The sequence below is a fragment of the Otolemur garnettii genome, unplaced genomic scaffold, assembly GCF_000181295.1.
Source record: "Otolemur garnettii isolate 467f Iridium unplaced genomic scaffold, OtoGar3 scaffold00088, whole genome shotgun sequence".
NCBI lineage: Eukaryota > Metazoa > Chordata > Mammalia > Primates > Galagidae > Otolemur > Otolemur garnettii.
Window position 1 is genome coordinate 6372599 of NW_003852483.1, and position 23630 is coordinate 6396228.

Genomic DNA, 23630 nt, shown 5'->3' on the forward strand with positions numbered 1-23630 from the left:
ACACCCAGTCAACCATGACCCTGGAGTGGAACCCAAGGATCTGGCTGGTAAGACCAACTGTTGTTGAAATGGTCCCCTTTGGGGCTGTGATAGAGCTTCTGTTAAAATGGGGAACAGTTTGAAGAAATCACCAAGAAGCATCATTATCACTGTGACAAACACTTGTAGACTGCTATATTGATTTTAAATTTGACAAGAAGATGAAATCTCTGACAAAAGAAAACCATTCATTGTGGAATAAGTCAGTTAAATTCTGGAGTAGCCTTATTATTGATATCATCACAAGTGCGTGCAAAGATTTAGGTCGCCAGAACAAGGGTACAAAGTGGAGGAAAGGGATGGAGGGTCTTCTTCGTCAAGGCTGGGGTTATTATATTTTACTTACATCTTTAATCATTTCCTAACATTCTTCCATAGTTGCTATTTTGATTTTCTATAAAATTCCTAGGCAATTATTCATTTAGCCTAACATAAATATACCACATGTTAAAGTCTTTTCTGCTATCTCTCAATGTCACATGTGTGTCCACAGAGCTTATGGAATTAACATTATAGTTACTGCAACAATGGTTTGAATCCTTGATGGGTGGTACCTCTGTGTCTCTGTGTCAATGAGCCTCAGAAGGCTTTTCCCTCACATTAAATGAACTTGGCTCAATAACATTAGTCTAAAATTACTAATTTTAGTACAAGTTATTAGTTAAAAATTAATTTAGAAATTCTCAGAAAATTTTATTTTTAGAACTCAGATCCAATTGAAATGTCTCAGAAAAAAGTAAGATAATATTTGTGTAAATCATGTGCTACTAATATAACCCATTGGCTAACTCATGAGATACTTTACAAAAGATATTTTTATTGTGGTAAAATATATATCACAAGGTATTTGCCATTTGAGCCATTTTTTAAGTAGTTTGTTTGGTAGTATTAAGTACATTCACATTTTTGCACAGTCCCCACTATTATCCATTTCCAAATTTCTTTCATCCTGCAACTGAAACTCATAAACTGTCCTCTAAATAACTTGCAAAGTTGGCAACACATCATGCTGCCCTGTCATTTGTGAAGGAGTCAGCCCAGGAGTATTGGAAAGACCAATCTGTAGTGGTATCACTTGTCTGTAGTGGTATCACTCTGGCTTGTACAGATCCAACTCAAAGGAATCTATAAAGCTTAGGCTTCCCCTCTGCTCAAATCTAAATCCAACTGAATAAATATTTCCTATTCAACTGCCACCATATTCTAACACGGCTTTTTAGTTGTTGTTTTACTATATATATTAATATATTACTATTACATTTTTCTTTGCAGGTAGATCATATATGTGTGTGTGTATACTACTCCTGTGTTCATATACGTACACGTGTGTATATTTGTATATATATGTATATATGTATACCTATGACTAAAACTGAGACTGTTCATAAGGACAAATGCATCATCAATAAGTCTCTCATTCCTTTGCTGTTACCGAAACAGTTTTAGAAAAGAAGGTGAAAAAGACCTCTTTCATCTTTGAGAGAATCTGTATCTTTACCTTCTTGGAAATTGTAGCTCTCGAGGAAAATACACAAAGATGAAGTGTGGAAGTGTTTGAAAGCACAGAGCGTGCAGTGTTGTGTGCAGAGAGCTCTTCATAAGTGGCAGGGCATTAGCTTCAAAGTTAGCAACAATGTTTGCTTTTTCCTCCTGTTTCCCATTTGCTTCAAGGGGAAAAAATGTCCTCTCACCTTCCCTAGTGTTCCCTGTGCCCTGGATCTGCTAACGTGTAGTTTGCCCTACAAGGACAATTTGCCCGACTTGATGTTAGATGAAGGGATGGTGAATGTGAAGATGTGGCCATACAGAAGGAAACAGGCAGTGATTTGAATAAGCCAGTGCTGGTGACAGCCAGAGGCAGATGAAGGAAGGCCAGTGAAAATTGGGTATCAGCTAATCACTCTGAGCCCAGCTGACACTGCACCCGCTGTGAGAGAGCAGGACTGAGTATGTCCTTCAGACATGCCTTCCTCTGACTCACTGTGCGATGCCCGGGACTGGCACTCGGCCTTACGGCCACACAGTCACACTGTCAGCCTCTCTTCTCCCCGAGATCAGCTGACTATGTGCCAGGCATGCGACACACACTCATTTGAGTTATTGCAGAGTGACCACCAATGGTGAATGAGAACATTTCTGTCTCTAGCCAACTGTTTCTGCTCTCACGGCAGGTGCAGAGCCAGCCCAGACGGCTGCTGCCTCTGGGCTCAGCCGAGATCAGCCAATCCGACCTTCCTCCTGCTGCTTCCATTAGCTCCCCTTACATTTGCTCCAATAAGCGCCAAAAAACAAAGAAAAAAAATAGGGAAAAAGACACGCAGGCCATGGAAGATCTGCTAATGTACTTTGTCTAGCTTTCCCAAAGCAATCCATCACGGTGAGTATATTTTTATTATAAAATGCCTTTTTTACCCCTTTGGGTAAATTTCTAGGAATGCGATTGCAGAATCAAATGGAAGGTCTAATTTTTACTCTTTGAGAACTCTCCTTACTTCCTTCCATAGAGGCTGTACTAGTTTTCAGTCCCACCGACAGAACATCAGTGTATCCTCTCTGCACCCATGCCAGCATCTCTTGTTTGGGAACCTTATGAAGTGGGGCTAGGTGATATCTCAAAGTGGACATTTGCAAGTAAATATTTATAGTAGTACAATTCACAATTGCAAAGACGTGGAAATAACCCAGTGTCCTTCAACACAGGAATGGATTAATAAATTGTGATATATATATATATATATACACACACACACACACACACCATGGAACACTATTTAACCATAAAAAGATAGAGTTTTTGTATCTTTTGTAACAACTTAGATGAAATTGGGGACCATTTTCCTAAGCAAAATATCACAAGCATCACATGTACTCAGTACTAAACTGGAACTAGTAGGTTAACACCTACATGCTCACTTGAGAGGAGAAACACAATGAAATTCAAGAAGGGGGGAGGGAAGAAAGAGATTGGATAAGTTCCCACCCAGTGGGTACACTGCTTGGGTACACTGCACACTACCTAGGTGAAGGACATACCTACAATTCAGACTTTAACCTTACAAAGGAAAACCATGTAACCTAATCATATATACCCCCATACTAATCTGAAAAGAAAAATAGATTTTTTTTTAGCTCTCCCAGCTTGGATGGTTGTACATTTTGAATCTCAAATTCTAAACTTAGAGCAGAAAGATATTTTCTGAATAGGCTAATATATTTGAAATACAGAGAAAAAGAAAACTGTATTCTCATGCTATAACACTTTTGAGAAGCTTAATATAACTTAAACAATGAAATGTTGCTATATAGTAATTCTTACCACTGGATGGCATATTATTTATGGACTTTATGTATATCCACAAGAAGAGTGATGATCAGAATAACTGACATTCAGAATTATTTAAGCTGAATTTCAATATAGATTAAAGTCAATTCTTGTGTAATTAATACTTGTAAAAAGATAAAGACTTATGAAATAAGTATGGAATTATAGAAAAATGTATTCTCTTTGACAGAAAGTTTTAAAAAGGTAAACAGATGAATTCCTACAACATTATTCAGGGAACACTTTTGTTCTTTACATAAAATCATTGTAGTGGGTGTAGACACACAACGAACAAAATTCTATAAATGATAATAGGGAATAGTGAGTCTCATGAGGAAATATAAAACCTAAAAAGAGACAGGGCTGAGGGTAGAGGAGTGTGCAAGGGATGTGGGAGGGGTGTGTGTGTGTGTGTGTGTGTATACATGTGCAGGCATTGAGGGGGTTATCTGCATCAATTCCATGTAGAAGACAGAATTTATCTGAGCAATGAGTCAAGGAGGTTCTGTGTGCTATCTAAATTATCAAGGGAAACATCTCAAAGGAACTAAACACCCAGTACAAAGACAGACCTCTCTTGATATGTACAAGAGCAGCAGCCGGACAGCGTTAACACAAAATAGTGTGAAGCCAGAGATAAGCAGAGAATGCAATCAATGTTACTCATTGTATCTGAATAAGTCCTTCATTGAAAACAATTATATTCCTACGGTGTGTAACGTATGTGGTCACTTACAGCAAGAATTAAGAAAATAAAATCCACAAATTTTATACTTGGAAGCCAATTGCAAAGGTGGACACTGTGGGACCAAGTGTGAAGCCATGACAAGGGTCCACATGGTTTTCTCAGAAAATTATCTTTTATCTGACCTCTTCTGTTACGCTGTTTATTGTTTTGACCTTGTTTGAAAAATGGTACCTTTTAAAATGATGTAGGAGATGATGGCATTTACGATTCACATCAAGTGAGTATATGTCCTTAAATAGATCTTTTAAATGAAAATATAATACATAAAATGTATGAGGAAAAGATTCATATATTGCTGTTACTTAAACAGGAACATATGAATTATATTCCTATGTATAATTTCTCATATATTTTATGAGGAAAGGATTCATATATTCCTATTTAAGTAACAAGGTTTCTCTCATTTGAACAAGGCTTTTCTTACTCTAAGACTTTATAAGTCTGGCAATTATTTCTTGTTTTTGTGAGTATTTCCCAACACAAACTAGTCCAGCCCTTGAAAAGCAGTCAATGTGAAGCATACAGTTAGTAAGAATGTGAATTAAGACATTCATCTATGCATATAATCAAATGTTAAGATTGATTTGACAGGTACGCAATCCCTCATCTAAAGCTTGGTACCAGATTTGTTTTGGATTCAGATTTTTTTTCCCAATTTTAGAAAGATCATACTGTACATACAAATCTCAGTGACTAGGTAGTAATCACATACATTACTATTTCTGCAATGAAACTTGTGGATATTCACATATGGCATAAGTAAAGAACATAATAGCCCCAAAGTCAGTATATTCAGATTTTGCTGCAAGATGACATTAGGTCTGTTTGGGTTTTTTCATTTTAATATCTATGCTTTTGGACATAGGAATTGCAGATAAGCAACTGTAGATCTTTAATAATAGAAAATATTAGTATGGATAATGGATAAAACCAGACCAAAAGTATAAAAGTCATTTAAAAAGTAGAATTAAGGATAGCATGCAGGAAATACATAAAATTGAAGAATAAATTTTTAATGATGTGTCCTTCTTAAGGTAAAAGTAAAAGAAATAGCATTCCTAGGAGAGATCTGGAAATGTTGTTCTAGTAAAGGAAAGTTGATACTATGACCCTAAGGCAGGGATGCAGCTATAGTTGGAATTTGTGCTAAGATGATAGCAAGCTTATAAAAACATCTAATTTTCCTTAATCAAGAGTATTAATATTTTAGGCATCAAAAATAAATTTATTCAAGTTAACTCATTGTAACTTTATACATTCATATCAAACATTAATGCCTAGGTAAAGGGCAGAAGCTGTAATGAGAAATGAAATTATTATGAAAGCAACAATGAAGACTGGAGAAAAGCCAATATCACCCCCTCCTTTTAAGAAAATGATAAATATAAAATAATCAATTAGTGAACGTGATTTGGTAGGAAAATGCTAGACAGAAGGGCCATATCTAGTCAAAAAATATGCTCATTATGACTCAACTCAGGTTTTCCAAGAAAAGATTCCTAAACTCTACCATAGTTATTTGTTTATTTACTAGAAGGAAAGAAGGAGGCAAGCAAGGAAAGAATATAGGTATTTTATAATGCAAACTGGTGACCCTCACTCTTTACAATTTTACAGTTTTCATCAAATTATCCATATTTTGTCCTTCTCAGTCTCAACAGTGATCTCATATCTCACACATTAGCCATGCTTTTGTTCACATTACTTCTGCTTTCTGGAATATCATCCTCAATTATTATCCAACAATGGACATCACAATGTTTTCTCCAAGGGCTGTGTAAGCTCCACTTTATTCTCATTTCTCCCCTGGTCTGTGTTTTATTGTTGAACACACCGAATAATCATCTCTGCTTTGCTTTGTGGGTCCTATCTCTTCAGCAGAATTAACATTTTGTTCATCACACAAAATTCTGTCCGGTCAGTCATACAGTAGGAAACAATTCTATCAAGTGGTGACTATTAGCCAGTCACAGTTGCAGATGAAGGATCTGCAAAGATAAACTCTACCTTAGAATGCTGAAAGGGTCAGCCCTGAACCCTTTCAGCACTAAGTAACAGATCCCTATGTCCTAGTTCTATAAGGCACAGTAATGCTTTAGAGATTGCACTCGTTCTCCAGAGTTGCCAAAACAAAGTGCCACAAACTAGAGTGGCACAGAGTTGCCAAAACAAAGTGCCACAGCTAAAGTTCTGGAGGCCAGAATTCCAAAGTCAAGGTTCCCACATGGCCATGCTGCCTCCAATGGCACTGGGGAGGGAGCTGTCCCATGCCTGTCCCCAGCTTCCAGATTCTCAGCTGTTCTTGGCTTACGGGTGTATTACTCCAGTCTTCCCTCTTCACAGGGCATCCTCCCTGTGCATCTTCCCATCAGTTCCCCTCTGTGTTCATCTGTCTCTGTGTCCAAATGTCCCTTTTTTATGAGGACACAAGTCAGATTTGGACCAACCCTGCTGACATCATTGTAATTTGATTACATCTGAAAAGAACTTATTTCTAAATAAGATCACATTCTGAAGTACTGAAGGTTAGGATTCCAATAGCTCCTTTGGGGGAACTATAATTCAGCCCATATTTTGGGGAAATATAATTCAGATGAGGGATAGAAGACACAGTGGCCTTCAGAGTGAGCCCACACTGTGACCAAGAGTAAAGCACTCAGTCCGGTGAGCTCCTACAGGTGATCAGACTGGGGGCGCCCATACTTGTTATTCTTGCTGTTTGGGTTAATAAGAACTTTATTCTTTATGCTAATTTTCCCTAGACAGGTAACCTTTTAAAGTAAGCCAAAAAAAAAAAAAAAGACTCTTCTTAGTAAAGTATCACAACAATGGAAAAGTAAGTATCCAATGAAACAAATAGATAAACAGCTACATGCTCACATGAGAAAAAAACACAATTAAGTTCAAGTAGAGGGAGACGGAGGAGAGAACAGGGAGAGGGGAGAAAGGAAGGGGATTGGTGTGCTCTCAGTTAAAGGGCACAACATAGAGGTATAGAGCACCCCTGGGTGAAGGGCTCACCTACAACTTGGACTTCATCTTAGAAAAGCAAACAATATAACCTAATCCTGTGTACCCTCATTTAATCTGAAACAAACAAAAAAATGACTTCATGAAAAAAAATTTTAAAGTAAGCCAAAAAAGGAAGATGGCATTGCTTTGGCTGTGGCTTTCCTCTGAGCTGCTTAACTGGATGACATATGCACTCACAGCTCCTCTGTTATTTATGCGCTCTTTGGGAGGAGGAAAGAGAGTGAAATTACAAATACTACGTAGAGTTCATAAGACTCCCCCCTTTTAGCATGCCTTTTATAGGGAAGCTCTCCACAAAACATTATTAGTCAATACAGAACATGCTTTGAAACAGATATAGGATACTTCCAAGCATATATAGTAACTATTGTTTTTCAAAAGGTAAGTACATTTACAATATTCACAAGTTAAAACAAAAAGTGATCCCCCACCCTCACAGATGCATTGACATATCACCATAAATAGAAATGATGTCACTACTATAAGACAATTTAAAGATCCCAGAGCATCTCACAGAGATCTATAACCTATGAATTACTAACTGTGGCTCCATAAAAAAGAACACATTATTCTCCAAACTCAACGCCTATGTTCCTGCACTTATCATTTATTAAATTTTAAAATGTCAGTGTCTTTCAGAAATATCAGATTAGATTAGAGAAAAAAAAAAGAATCTGCCAATGTAAAATAAGGCAGAGGCAATGCTAAATTATTTTATGAAGCAAATCAAGAGAAAATAAATTACTATCTATTTGACTCATATTATTCTTAAACTTCCGCATGACTTAGGAGCATAACAACGAGATTGTTTTTCAATAAAATAGGTATCTTGCTCTAACTTAAAAAAATCCTTTCAAAGTAATTCTTCTTAAGATTTTGTTTCTTTACTAGGTTTGCGGCAGGGCACCGGCAATTGTCACAATCAGAAGACATACCCAGATGCTTTCTTCTTGTCGATACTGCTTCCAGTTCCTCCCGCTGTCACTGAACATCAGGAGATAGCTGGTCACCCAGTCAGAGCTCCCATATCCCCCTTGGGTGGCCACAGCAGTGACCTCCATTCTCTCTCCAAGGTCAATTTGCAGCCACTGATATTTATTTGACACAAGTGGGGTCCAGCCACCAGCTCCTTTTTTGAAACAGAAAAAACAGAAAAATGGTAAAGAGGAAGAAATTATTTAACACAGCTATTACTGGAGTAGCAAACTGTAAGATCATAAATATACTGGATGTTAAGAAAATCACAGATTTGCAATATGACAAAGCAGAAGGATTATCTGTAAGTGGACAGACCCTAATTTTTTTTTCACATTTAGCTAGATGATCACCTGGCATTCTTCAGTGCAGGTGTCCCACTGAGTGCAGAAAGTGTATGGTGTAACACAGGTGAGCAATTCAGCATGCCTGTCACTTTTCAGAACTAGTGTATTTAATAGCTCGTGTACTAAACACAAGAGACTAAACAGACTGAATTCCCACAGAAGGAGGTATGGTATTATTCACTGATTGAACAGGATAACTGTATCCGGTTAAGATACAGTCCTTGAATTCAAAGTACATACAGTCTCGTAGGAGAAATGGGCATTTTAAAAGAACGATTCAAAATACAGAGTACTTTGTGAACTGGTTTCATTTATATGTAGGATCTAAAAAAGTTAAGTTCATAGAAATACAGAGTGTGATGATAGTTACCAGGAACTGGCAGGTGGGAGGAGATAATGGTTAAAAAAAAAAAAAATGTCCAGAGCAGCAAGTGGCCAAGGTGTGTGCACGCAGGGCATGGCACACTCTGTGCTCTCTGGCAGTGCCATGGAGCAATTGAGGGACAGCCTCACATAGTGCTTGGTCTGCCTTCGATAACAAGGAGTCTGTCAGGTGTTCAAGAAGATGAATATACAGTAGGAAATTCACCCTTTTTGTTTTGACGAATGTCAGATCTAAACCAAGAACACAGGAATGCCTAGTGATGTTTTATTGATGTTTATTATTTTTCCAGTTTAATAAATACAATTGAGGGACATTCCTGAGCCACTATTTCATTAATAATCACTATCTAGAAGAAAAGAGTACTCCAACAATTCCCAAGCTGAAAAGATTAGCACACTTCCCCACCTCCGCCCTGGGTTCTGTCACTTACTTTAGAGCTCTGATAGAAAGTCTGAAGGTCTAGATAGTTTACTATTATTTATTGGTGTATACTGCATATATTTTTATTGACGATTATTTTTCATAATAATGTTCTGACTTCAAAAGTCTTTAGTACAGTATCTAATGTAAATCAAATGTTTGAAAAAGCTTGACATTATTATAATATGTTCAAGAGGAGAAATGAGTAAGGGTGACAATACAGTTGGCTATGACAAGTTTATCTTGGGAAGTGCACAGAACTTTATTCATTAGGCGCGTCTTTGAATTGATGACTTAACCACTTTGCCCTTATGATTTTTAGGCTTATACATTCTTTAGGACTCAGATTTTCTCCAAAGACTCTTTGTAATATATCTTTCTGCAAAAAACACATTTTCCCCCTAATGTGCCTTAAGCGCAACACCCTCTTTTTTGACCTAGACCCTTAAGTCATTGTCTTGCTTTTCATTGTTCCATATTTTTACTTAAAAGAGTTAGGAATGCAACCCAGTGGGCAAGATGTAAAATTACTGGTGATCAAAACTGCATATCTGATTGATACTTAAATTTTTCACACTTTTCTTCCACCAGATGGCCAGGAGGTAGGCACAGCTCTTGTTCAAGGTTGGGTGTCCTGCTGTGCATCATGGCATCCACCCTCACCCTACATGGGTTCCTATATGTATTACTGTTGGATGATACAGCAATATTTACATGGGTCCCTGCCAGGGATGGTACATGGACTTCTTTAGCCCTCGGTGGAAACTGCTCCCCTAGCTTCTTCCCTCTACCCATTCCTCCCTCCAGTTTCACTTTTCAGGCTGTAATGGAGCCCACCTACCCACTTTCATTCTTACTCAATTCAACTACTACTATTTATCAAGCATTTTGGAACTTGGGGTCAGGCACAGCATTACTTTACGTGGATTTTTTCATTTAATTGCAAAAGTGCCTTTATAAAATAAGGCCTATTACAACTCCCTTGTATGGATGGTGAGCAGCTTACTTACACTTACACAGCCAGCAAGCGGTCAACAGGGTCTGAATCTAGAATCTGTACTATTACCTATTTTCATTATATCTTTTTTGATGATACTGATGGGATGCTGTTAGTTTTAAATAAATGTACAAATGATGCAGAGGAATTTGAGAGTGAGCAGGTTTGGCTGCCTGAGGAAGCAGCTCCCATGTGGCACAGTGACCTTTCCTACTCCTGGTCAGCAAGGTCAGGGCTTGTCTGGCTACCTGAGGAAGCAGCCCCCATGTGGCATGGTGACCTTCCTACTCCTGGTCAGCAAGGCCAGGGGGTCTGAAGGATGGGTGCTCAGGGCCAGTGGGAGTTTATCTCTCGGCATCTTCCTGTTGAATCTACTAGGTCTACTATTCTTCCCCCAAGCCTACGTAAAATGTAATAAGTGGGAAATCTGCTTGGAGTTGATCTAACTAGCAACCAACCATCCTAGGTACAGCACTACTGAAACTGCTTATCTTTTTCTATTATATTTCATTTTTTAATGACCATTTAAAAGAAAAAAACTAGAAGAAAGTGAAAGAGATGCTACCAGCTAACCCATCATCTTAAACTCAGTGTTGTATATTGGGAGTATTATCAGTAGAAACTTCTGAGGAACTGCTGTATTATGTTTTTCCCCTCTCCTGGTAGTCAGCATTGCTGACACACTCTTTAGCTGATATTTCATTGTCTTTCTTTCATACTCCTTCTCATCCCAGGTCTGGGAAAGTAATGAATGTGGGAACACATGCAGGGGAGCACGTGTCTGGTGTGTCGCCCTGGGATCAGGAGTTCTCATTAGCCAGAGCAGCTGCTCCTCCCTCCTCTCAGTGTCAGAGTTTATTTGTTTAATAGTTGCACTCCTGCTAACACACCTGACACATTTCAGTTACTTGATTTTACCTGTGACAAAGAGGTAGTATTGATATGCAAATAAGGTGCATTTTTTTCAGCCACTGCAGATAAAGTAATGGAATTTTGACAATGGCAGAGAACTTCATCTGGATGTTGCAGCCTTGGCAAATCTGCAATCCCAGCTGAGTTTTAAGGATGTGCCTCTTTGCACACAATTTAATTAAATTCTGAATAGTAATGAGGGAAAATATAAAATCACTGACCCAGACACTATCAGACAGTGCTAGTCTGTTTGCCTTTACTAAAGGCAGCATTGGTGGTTGGTAGAGAAGGCCACTACAGAGTCATGGAGAAAGAAAGAAGGTTGGCTGACTCCACCATCAACTGGCCTGTGGTAACCTCCCAGTCACTTGGCCTCTCTGGGATAAAAAGGTTGTCCTTTGTCTAAAGACAGGGGTCAGGACGGAGGAGGGATAATAGTCACATAAGTCTGGGATAATTGATACTAAAGTACTTTATTACTGTAAATTGCTATACAAATATGATACTATATTCAATTTTGTTTTCATTAAATTAAAACTAGTAAAAGCCCTTTCTTTTTTTTTTTTTTTTTTTTTGGTAGAGATCATACATGTACTGATGCCTACTCAAACTGGGAGCATCATTTTATAGTCCCTTCTGGGCTACTGTCATTAAAGCTTTGTATACAAAGAAGGGAAACGGGTGTATCCTCCAGGCTCTTCCCCACTACCGGTCACAAACTGTTCTCCACTTCACCCTCTGCTTTCCCCTGCCTCTGGCACAACATGGCACCTAAGCTAAGTAGAGTGTCAGCCCTTCTTAAAGGGCTTAAAGGGCGGGCTTAACATGTGCTAAGCATCCTCAGAATCTGTGAATTATAGAAACATCCCATCCATCCATAACACATTCCCATGCTGGAATGGAATTAAGGTTATGTTGAACAGCTAAGTTTCTCACACTTTGTATTTCTTGTTGAACAGTAGAAGTTATTTATCAAAGGGCAGTTATTTTTATAAAGACCGATATTGGGATCATAGCAGACATGCTGAGCTTTGCAACTGTTTTGTTCCCAAATGTGCATGCAACATGTCACTTGTTTTATCCACTTTGAAACTTCAGAGCACTGAGACAATTTTTAAAGTTTGCTACTTATTTTGCACTGGAAAATAGGGGAAATGAAAACTTGTAAAGCATATATTGTGTGCTGAAAATTCTACCAGATGTTTTCATGCATATTATCATATTTTTATTTCAAAAGCACCCAGTGGGTCAGCTGTATCATATTCACTTTATAGATGAGAAAATAAAACAACTGATTTACAGACATACAAAGATACCATGTAAAAAAATCAGCTCCTCTTCCATTTTTTATCTCCAACCAAAAACATAATCATATGATTTATCAATAACTTAGCACTTTAGTTTATAGTTTATGTTTTATGCTCTAATTCTGTATTTGCTTCAGGTAAGAAAGTCACATTCTATTAGCTGGGGAATCTAAAAGGAAGAGCAGAAAACCCTCAGCTGGAGCCTTATTTGCTTTTGTTTAACAACAATAAAAATTCCCATGACCATAATACCTGGTCCTACATGGCAGCAGGGTCACAGAGGGTGTATTGGCTTTGCTTAAAGGGGAAAGTATGCAAAGGCAATCACCATCACCATCATTATCCTGTACTTTCCTCAACATATGATGAGCATTAGAGCTAAAAGATACTCAAGGCCCCAAAATATAAGTCACCCACCACTGCAGGCTCCTATGGATGGAGCAAATGAGTAACTAAATTGACTTTATCACAAAGAGACATTTCTCTCAAAGATAATTAGTTATTTCAAATGTGATTTCATCCACAAATAATAGATGAGTAAATGGACCCTGTATTAGCTATCATATTGCTGACTTCTGCTTCTGGAAAGATGAAGTCCATTTCTTTTCCCTATCCTTCCTGATAAATACATTGAAAAGGGGACATTGTATGTTGAATAGATACAAGAATTAAAAAATGGAGAGATTAAGACAGATCAGCTAGGAAGCTGAGGACCTGAAAAAAATTACAGAAACAGGAAAGAAAAACAGACTAAATATGGTAATAGAAATCACAAGAGTGATGGGTAGAAGGTGGCCAGGTAATGAGCAGAGAGTATAAAAGAAGGTACCTGGATAATGAAGTGATCTATAGCTTGATCTGAGCTCTGGCTGTACAGAAATAATACATCTATAAATACTGACCAAACTATACAATTTGTCTACCCATTTAGTTGTATTTAAACTGTGATTCAATTTCAAAACTATTAAAAATAATTTTGAAGTGCCTGAGAGAATCTGACAAGCCAAATATGTCTTGTTTTTAGTCTCTAATCTATATTATTATCTTTATGAATATTTTCTTTGTTTGGATACTAATTCCCATCATAGTACCAACAACCTATCTTAGGTGACTTTTGACTGATTAAAGTTATCTATGCTGATGAAACATAATGCTATTTTTATATATATTTAATTATTAATTTCATCAAAATACACATATTTCATCACTCAAAATCATTTCAGCATAGATAATTCTGTCTGGTATGGCATATAGTCAGCTGAATCACTCAACCTTTGTAATGTATTCACCATAGCTCTAAGAACTATTAAGAAGTACAGATAAAATAACTTAGTAACAATATCATCAAACAGAATATATTTTCCATTTTATTAATGTTCTCTTTTTTCAAGCCCCTTTACTATAGACATAAAGTGGCTCATCTAACATCCACCCACATTGGGCAGGTTAGTTTAGCCTCAGACTTGTAAACTAAAGGCTAGGAATGTGCAAGAATTTTGATTTTGTGAAAAATATGAGGAAAAAATTAACTATTATAATATTAACATTTTAAAAATTGCATATTACTAACATTACTGTATTAAAGATTGACTTTCTTTTGAATTTTCAACTATTGTACACTTTCTTCAATTTCTTTCCCCTAGATTTCCTCAAAAAACAGTTGACTCTCACATCCTATCCTGTTCTGCCAAATTGCATTATGTGAAGCAGTGGAAATTGTAAATAGTTAAAGATCACATGCTACAACAAACCATAACAATGTAAGAATTTTGCTTGTTCAGTAATATGATTTTAAAGTATAATGCTAAGTGTTTACTAGTAGTTATAGTTTCTAAAGTGAGAAATAAATATCTTGATATTAAAAGGCCCTTACAAATACACTGAGCCATTCATCTTTTTTTTTTTAATTAGAAACGTTAGGCAAATATTTTCTCTGCCTCTCCGTGATGGAACATAGTCAATGTTTTAAAAAATGTAATTAAGTGATGTTTTAAGAAATGCAATTAAGTGGAGGGGAAATCCAGTATATGTCCATTTGCTTTGTATCTACAGTAAATCACATAGGTTTCTGAATTTTCCTTTCAGTGAAATTAATTCCCACTCACTAGTGCTAATTTCCATTCAAAACTATGAGCCTGCTTTCTGGATGCACTGTGCACATCAGAATTCGTGGATTTCAGTATATAAAAACTCTCTGAGGTCATTAATAAAGTATTGCTTCTGGCTGGGAAAGAGAGTTAATACAAGCACTTTCTGGAAACAGAAAAGGAGGACAAAATACATCCGTGCTTTTGCCTAGCCAGTTTCAAATTGCTTCTGGCAATAATATTAATTTCATTCTCCTCCTGCACTTCTATTTCACACTAATAGGAGAAAATGTAGTTACTGAAATGGAAGTATAGTCTCATATGAAATACTATTGACCTAATCTAAAGAATGCTCGCAATTAAGGGTATTATAACCATAGAAAGAAAAAAAAAATTATCAGCAAAAAGGATAATCAAATACCAGTACGAGTTACTAAATGTTTTATTTTTTAAGCTTTTGTCTAAATTATGTTGGATCACAGATTTCTTAAGGAGATAGTTAAAAAGAATGAAAAATGAAGTTCAACATTTCCTTTCTTTTTTCTTTGTCTTTTTTCGGTATGAAACAAACAATCATATTTTAGGAAACTTAGTTCAGTAGCAAGAGTTAATAATTTGAAATTCTAAGAAATATCAATGTAAAGGTAACATAGACAAATCCAAATTTTAAGAGCTTTACATTTTCTACAATGATACCAGTTTTTCTGTAACTGGTATGTATACATTTTATATAGTACTGTTTATATACTTTATCAAACATATTCACTTCTATTAATTTGGCAAAATTACATATGCAAAATTAATCATATAATTGTGATTAACTTTTTATCCCTTTGTGTTTCTTTGTATAAGAAACTTTTTATCCCTTTGTGTTTCTTTGTATAAGAAACTTTTTATCCCTTTGTGTTTCTTTCTTTGGATATTAGAGTAGAATGAATTATATACATATTCAGACTTGAAATCAGGAATTTCTAAAGGAAACATAAAGGGATTTCAACCATTACTCCTATTACATTAGGAGTAATAAAGTCATATTTTTGACTGATAATGTTTTCAAAAAGTTTTAATTTTTGTTGTATTATAATTACCCTCCGTTTTCAATATGCCTCTGTATCACTGAGGAATCTGAGAGTAAGAATGAGGTGAATTGGGGTGGGTGTAAGACCAGCAGTTCTGTGCAGACCCAATGATCTGGTCCCTTTGGCTTTGGGCCATACCGTGATTTCTCCACCCTGCTCACAAGGCTTCACAGACCTTAGTCCTCTTCTCATTGCAGCCTCTTTTCTAGAATGTACTTTATATTAATTTATTTACATTTTTAAGTGTCTGAACCATAGATGAATTTGATTTCATATATACTAATGCCTTAAATCATGAAATTCCTTATTCTAGTTTAGGGAAAATAACACAACAGTTAAAAACTATTGTTGCAAGCAATCAAAATTAACTATAGAATATCTTCCTATAGCTTTCCTATAATAGGAAAGAGGTAGTGATGAGATGGTACAGATAAAATTCTTCACTGAAATTATACCATTCAGGACATTTCTAATTCCTAATTTAAAAAAATTGGAAACTCAGAAACTTTAAGCATATTAAAAAATAAATAGGAAGGTAAATGAAGAAAAACCATGTCATCTAAAATTCCATAATGCTAAACTTTCTAAACAGAACAAAACTTTTAAAACATTATAATATGTTTTTAGCTCCATGTTATCAAAGATCTGATTTAGGCAACATCTGTGCTGGATCTTATTCAAAACTTTTTAAAACTAAAACTATGGTATGCAAGGAATTATCAACACAATCACAGTCATCATCCCCATTGTACATTGTTCAAATTGAACCAAAGGCAGATTATTACATCCACTGACTTGTAAGAATCAAACGGGATTGTGAGAATGCACCTGGGTCATCCAACTGTAAATAGGAAACACACATCTAAATTCCCCTGAAAGGATTAATCCCAAACAGTGACGTTCTACAAAATATTAGATATAAAATTAGGTATAAAATTGAACTTTAATTTTCAGTGAAGTACAAATAAAATAGTGAAGAGCTCTCCAGGTTGACAATTAGAGTAGCAATTTTAAAACTACTCAGCAGCTGATTAGAACCTCTTATAAAATTAATTAAAATGCACAAAAATTGTATTGCATTTCTAATATAGAAGTTAAAACTAATACAGGTGCTTTGTAATAAGTCTGTCTATCATATTTTTCTGGGTTTTTAATTGAATAGTTGTCAATGATAGAAAGTTAGAAATACATTAATCTTATTCTTAAGGATTTTTCTGTTCAATTTGTTTTTGAGTTGTCAAAGTCATACCACTGGAATTGTGGTGACCAATTTAAATGAAACTATAAGGGCACTCAGTCCATGTCAACTAATTATATATTATATGACTCCCCCCACCATGGACTGCCAGAACCTAATTAAACAAGCTGTTTCAGAGTTTTGCCTTTGGCAACCATCATTCTACTCTCTCTTCTGTAAGTTCAATTACTTTTAGATTCCACATGTAAGTGAGATCATATAGTATTTGTCTCTCTGTGCCTGACTTACTTCACCTAACATAAAGTCCTCCAGGTTCAATCATGTTGTTGCAAATGACAGTAAGACTAAACTGTATTTTTTAATTCATTCATCTGTTGATAAACACTTGGGTTGTTTCCATATCTTGGCTAGTGTGAATAATGCTTCAGGAAACATGAGTATGTAGGTATCTCTTTGACCTACTTGTTTCAATTCCTTCAGGTATACCCAGTAGTGGAATTTCTGGATCATATTACAGTGTAGTTTTTTCTATATAGTTTTACAAAATGATAAAACTAATTTATGATACCATAAACAATGTGTATAAATGTCTCTTTTCCTTCTCATCTTCACCAGCACTTGTTGGCTTTTGTATTTTTGATAATAGCCACTCTCACAGGTGTGAGGCGATATTTCATTGTAGTTTTAATTAGCAAGAACAATTAGGCAAGAGAAAGCAATAAAAGGCATCCAAATATAAAAAGATAAAGTGAAACTACCTCTGTTTGCTGATCACATGATCTTATATATGGAATATCCTTAAGACTCCACCATCAAACTGTTAGAACTGATGAACTAATTTAATAAAGTTGCTGGACACAGGATCAACTTAATAAAAATCAATAGTGTTTCTATACACTAAAAAAAACTGCCAGAAAAAGAAATAAAGGGGAAAAATCAACATCATTTATAATATAAAAAATATAAAATACTTAGGGGTAAATTTAACCACTTGTATGCTGAAAGCAATAAAACAGTGATGAAAGAAATTAAAAATGATACAAATAAATGGAAAGATATCTAACGTTCATGCATTAGAAAAATTAATCTGTGAAAATGACCATACTGCAACATTATAACCTATAATTCAGTGCAATAGCTATCAAAATTCCAATGCCATTCTTCATAGAAATAGAAAAGATAATCTTAAAATTCATATGAAACCACAAAAGACCTCAGTCAAAGAAATCTTAAACAAAAAGAACAAAGCTGAAGGTGTTACTTTATAGAATTTCAGAATATATTATAAAACTATAGTAATCAAAACAGCATGGTGCTGGCATAAAAACAGAAACATTGAACAATGTAATAGGATAGAAAGCTCAGAAATAAACCCACAAATCTATGGTCAATTGGCTTTTAATAAAAATACTTCAAATACATAATGGGTAAAGGATAATCTTTCCAATAAAGGGTGTTAGAAAAACTGGATATCCACACACAGAAGAATGAAAGTAGACCTTTATTTCACTCTTTATACAAAAATCACCTCAAAATGGGTTAAAGACTTAAATGTAAGATCTGAAAATAAAACTACTAGAAGAAAATTTCGGGGAAACCTCCTTGATACAGGTCTAGGGATTTTTTGGATATGACACCAAAGGCACAGAAAACGAAAGCAAAAATAGACTAATTGAATTGCATCACACTAAAAACTTCTGTAAAGTAAAGGAAACAATAAAGTGAAGAAACAACCCACAGATTGGGAAAAAAAATTTGCAGATCATAAGAGGCTAATATCTGAAATATACAAGGAACTGAAACTACTCAATAACAAGAAAACAAGTAACCCTGTCATGAAATGACCAATGAAGTTTAATAGACATGTCTCATAGGAAAACATACAGACATGAAAAATGCTCAACTTCGTCAATCTTAAGAGAAATTCCAACTTCTATTTTAAAAGAGGGTGAGATCTTTGTTGCCTGGAGTAATTAGGAAATAAAAAGCATTTCACTCATGTCCTAATGTAGAATTTTAAAAAACTGAAGTGAGAGTCCTGCTGGAGGATTGGAATAAATGCATGAGAGTGTAAGGGTATACCCAGAAGACATGATGAGAGCAGTGGTTCTTCAGAGGAAAGGGCAAGAGTACAGCTAGAGTATGAGGGTCCCTCACACAAAGGTACAGAGAATGAATGCTCAAATTTTAACTTTATGAATGTTTGGACTATATGTGAATCAATAATTTTAGGAATTTGGAAAGAATATTAACCATGGTTTTAACCTTAAAAATGAAATAATGTTTCATAAAAATTAAGAGTAATATTAATTATTTGCTCATAGTAGTAAGAAAGAGATTAGCATTTGCAAACCCAAGTCAAACCTGTATCAAGCTCAATGGTGAATGGTAGTCAGTTCATTTCCTTACCCTTTATATTTCCAGAAAAATCTTAATGTATAGTTATAGGTCACTAGGAATGGCACTGGTGGCTTTGTCACATAGTTATGAATATTCAACAGATATAGAAATCTTAGAGAGCCATCTAACATTCAGCAGACAAACATTGCATTGACTAGCATGCCACAAATAAAATCTGGAAGTCTGCTTACTTTACCTTGGGAGAAAGTAGCCAAAGGAAATTTAATCCACATCTTTGATGCACTTAGGTCTAGTCAATACAAATGTGGAAAAAACGTAAAACTCTCTTTGGTGTAGGCATTTTAAATCATATTTCAATCTTTCAAAGAAAAATAGATCATCCTTATCATAATAACATTTTGCTTAGAAGTAATAAGTTCAGCCTATTGAAGATATTTAATATATCCCTGACACAAATCATTTGAACAAATCCATTGGACTCATTCTGCAGGTATAAATTTTTCAATCACAGACTCATGAGGGAAAACATAGCTTTATTTTCCCATAACCCAGAAAGCTTCCTAATGGGAGCTTCAATTCTGGCTGAAATGAAGATTTAAAACTAGTCATGTCAGGAGTCTCAGTCCAGTTCACGCCTATCATTTCTTGAAAGGTATAAGCAGCAGTGCCCAGAGATGAGAAGGAGTAGAGATTTTCAAGCCAAGTTTTTTTGCAATGGGATGGTGGCACACCTGGGCAGTGCAAAGGTGGCATCTATGCCCAGGGGCAGTTAGAGACTCCTTTTATATGGGGCTATAAGGGGTGGGCAAATTCTACAGCTTTCCTGGAAGGCTTTAGTGAGTTAGGCAGGAGTTTCTCAGGATGGGGCTAACTACTGGTAGGTCCTTTGTCTTAGGAGGAAAGGAAGAGGAGGAGGAGAGGAAAGCATTCCTGTGTGACTGTGTTAGACCCACTAACATTTGTCACATTCAGTTCAAAATACATTGAGGTGTTCTCTGACCTCCCCTTTCCCCCCAGGTTAACTGAACTCAGATGGCTTTGTACATTGCTTTGTCAGGGCTGGAAGGACAGCATGGTTAAGCCCAGACAGAAGGTCTGTCCCACCCTCTTTTCTGGGGCTATTGGCCTGCAGCTGTCAGAGACAAGTCCTCCCATCTCAAGCCAGGACAGTCCTCTCTGCAATTTTTTGGAGCTTCTTCCTCCTCTTTCTGCCTGACTTCTTGTAGCATCAACAGCCTTCATCATCTGATTTTGATACTTGAAGGTGCCCTTGGATAATTTGGCCTGTCCTTACTTGCTACCTGGAGCTCCTCAGGTTGCCCTGCCCTGCCAGTATCTGAATGTGCCATATCATCATCAGGATGCTGTGCAGACTTTTCTTTGGGGCTGGCTGACGTCTCCATTGTACACTTGGAAGGAGAGCTCAAATCTCTGACCTTCAATGCAGGCTTCCTTAAGCCTTCAGGACTCAGCCTGAGGGCAGAACTTCAGGGAAGCAGGCATCTTTTCATCCATTCTAAAGTCCAATACTGTTGAATTGGCCTAGTCTTGGAGCTAGCAGAAAAATTAACATATCTTCAACCTGCTCAGTTCCCTTCAAATTTTTATTATCTCAGACCCAGGAGATATTTTGGGACTTTGCAACTGAGGATTGGCTGCCCTGTCCACCATCTCTGCAGTGATCTCCCTTTCTTTACACAGGATGACTCAGGACAACATGAGTTTAGGAGCAAGACTGAAGTCTGAGGGTACAAGTAAAATATTTAGTGATCTTGGAATCCTGGGTCATTTCCATTGATTGTACACATCATCCCATCCATGGAAATGGTTTTTACAGCAATCATCAGTGTCAGGAAGGAAGTTATTATTTTAATTTTATATCTCCCATCCTTTCATCCCTTAGTACAAAAACTTCCATTGTGAGTTTCCAGCTGACTTGCACCAGGACTCACAAAGTGAGTCAGCTTTAAATGTTAAAGTATTTTCACCAGCTTCAAGAATTTTCAGGGTAACTAGAGCAAAGAAATGTTAAAGAAATTTGCCAATAGCTCCTTATACTTGTCTCTCCAAGCAAAATATTAACTTTATGATGAGTTTTAGACGTCTCCAGTCCATACTATCAGTGCCATAGAGATTTATGATGTAAGATGTGCCACTTTGAATGATGGTTGCATGGTTCTAATATCTTCTTCTCTTTTGCTTATAAAATTTACCAACTTCACACTGGGAAACATTATCTTGTGCCTATTTCAGAAAATAGAAGATTGCCCACGTTTTGTTCAAAGATTAATTCAAATGTTGACAAAATCCATCATGCTCCCATCTGGTGCATGTGCACGGCAGGCAATGGGAAGTAGGGATGAATAGAACACTGGTCCAGGAAAGCCCAATTTTCAGACATTTATCCTGGACTTTTTTTTTGTTCAGTTGCCTGAGCAAAACTGTCATGCACAGAGATATTTTTTAGTAAAGATCCTTTTCATATTTGTATTTAAGTTGTGCTCACTAATGCTATTTTCTATCCTAGATTCTGAAGTTTCTTATTTTTAATTTCACATTAATATGAGGGTACAATTGGGTGCATTTCTAAGGTAAAGTTCAAGTAGTAGTTGAATTCTTCATCCAGGGGATGTGCTGTATACCTTTACATTGTGCACATTAGGTAAGAGCACATCAATCCTCCTCCCTCTTCCCCTTTCCTTCTTCCTCCTTTCCTTCCCCCTACTTGGATATACTTGTATTTTTTTCTTGTGTGGGTGTGTAATTTCTATTCGTTTCACATTAGTAATGAGTATAGTAGATACTTGCTTTTCTATTCTTGTGATACTTTACTAAGAAGAATGTGCTTCAACTCAATCCAAGTAAATACAAAAGGTGTAAAGTCTCCATCTTTTATGGCTAAATATTATTCATCATATATATATACCACAGTATAATAATCTATTTATAGATTGATGGGCACTTAGGTTGCTTCCACATCCTGGCAATTGTGAATTGAGCTACAATAAACATCCTAGTGCAAATGTCCTTGTGATAAAATGGTTATTTCTTCATTGGGGTAGATACCTAGTAATGGGATTATAGGATTAAATGGAAGGTCTACTTTTAGCTATTTGAGATTCTCCATACTTCTTTCCATAGAGGCTGTATTAGTTTGCAACCACACCAGTAGTGTAAAAGTGTTCCCATTTCTGAAATTTGTATTTGTTATTATCTTTGTTTCTATGCCTCAAAGAATCAGTTAGAGTTAATTAATTCCCTTCCACAAATCAGGAAATCAGTGAAATCTAGTAATAACAACTAAGTGCAAATCCAAAAAATTAATAATATACTCAAAACATAAAAATGCTTCCATCAAGACACCCTATATCCCCTTAATTATTGACCAAGTTGTAATTGATCTTACTTTTCGGTTTTGTGAAATACATATTTCCTTTTTCTCTACATTCAGTAAGCCACCTGCTTAATTTTGAGGGAACATTCAGTGGCTCATGAATAGCAATTTCAGAACTGCTTTACAAAAGGGACAGCGGCCAAAATTAATCCAGTGAACATATGACAAGAATAGAATAGTGCTTTCAGAACGATTGAAGATTTTGCCAGGGATTTACTTAATTAACAAAAGCTTCAAAAGTTGAAGTTTAATCATGGGACTATTAAAATATCTAAGTGAAACACAAAGAGATTGAATTCAGCAGGGAGATCCATGGCACAAAACAAAGGGATTATAAACATGAAATAGTTTACATCAAAGAATATACATAATTTGGCAACTGAATGAGTATGAGAGACAGAGAATGATGATTATAAGACTTTTTCTCACTAACCACCCAATATTAATAGATAATATTTTATAGTAACATACTATAATCTTCATAAATTATGTGCTATTATAACAAATTGATCCTTGGATTTTATAAAAGTTATTTTTGACCACTTTTTCTCTGTATGTGTGTGTATGTGCAGCACACTCACTTCTTCAGAGAAGCAGAAACTATTTGTCTTACTGACGCTGAAATCTATCCTCTGTAGGTTTAATACATCAAAAAAATAACTAAGTGGTCGGTCCTAAAATATTTATGTACATTGCATGAAAAATAAAACTCACCAAATACATTTTTGTACATACTGAAATACCATCAACTATATTTTTATATTTACTGAATACAGGTAAAAATTAATACATTATTTTCGAGAACAATCAGGAACGGATTGCTATTATCTTTTTCTGTTGAGCTGAGATAATTATCTGTGCTAATAATAAAAAGAAATAACACTAAAGAGAAAGAATATATCCATTTCAGGAAGGCTGCATGCTGTGTTTCAAAAGAAGCTGGTGTCATTGCTACCCTCTCTTTGTTCTGTGGCGCTAAACAGACAGCCCACTTGTGAAGGGTGTGTCAATCCGGAGTCTTGGCTT

The 23630-nt window shown here is 36.0% G+C and overlaps 1 protein-coding gene across 1 annotated transcript in view; it reads right to left on the minus strand.

The window, feature by feature from the left end:
• The window catches only part of LOC100959238 (contactin-associated protein-like 3), a 204117-nt gene that overhangs the window by 146434 nt on the left and 34053 nt on the right, over positions 1-23630 (minus strand). The window contains exon 3 of the mRNA XM_003795034.1: positions 8078-8271. Within this exon, the coding sequence (XP_003795082.1) occupies positions 8078-8271 (194 nt within the window). The remainder of the gene's footprint in view (positions 1-8077; positions 8272-23630) is intronic.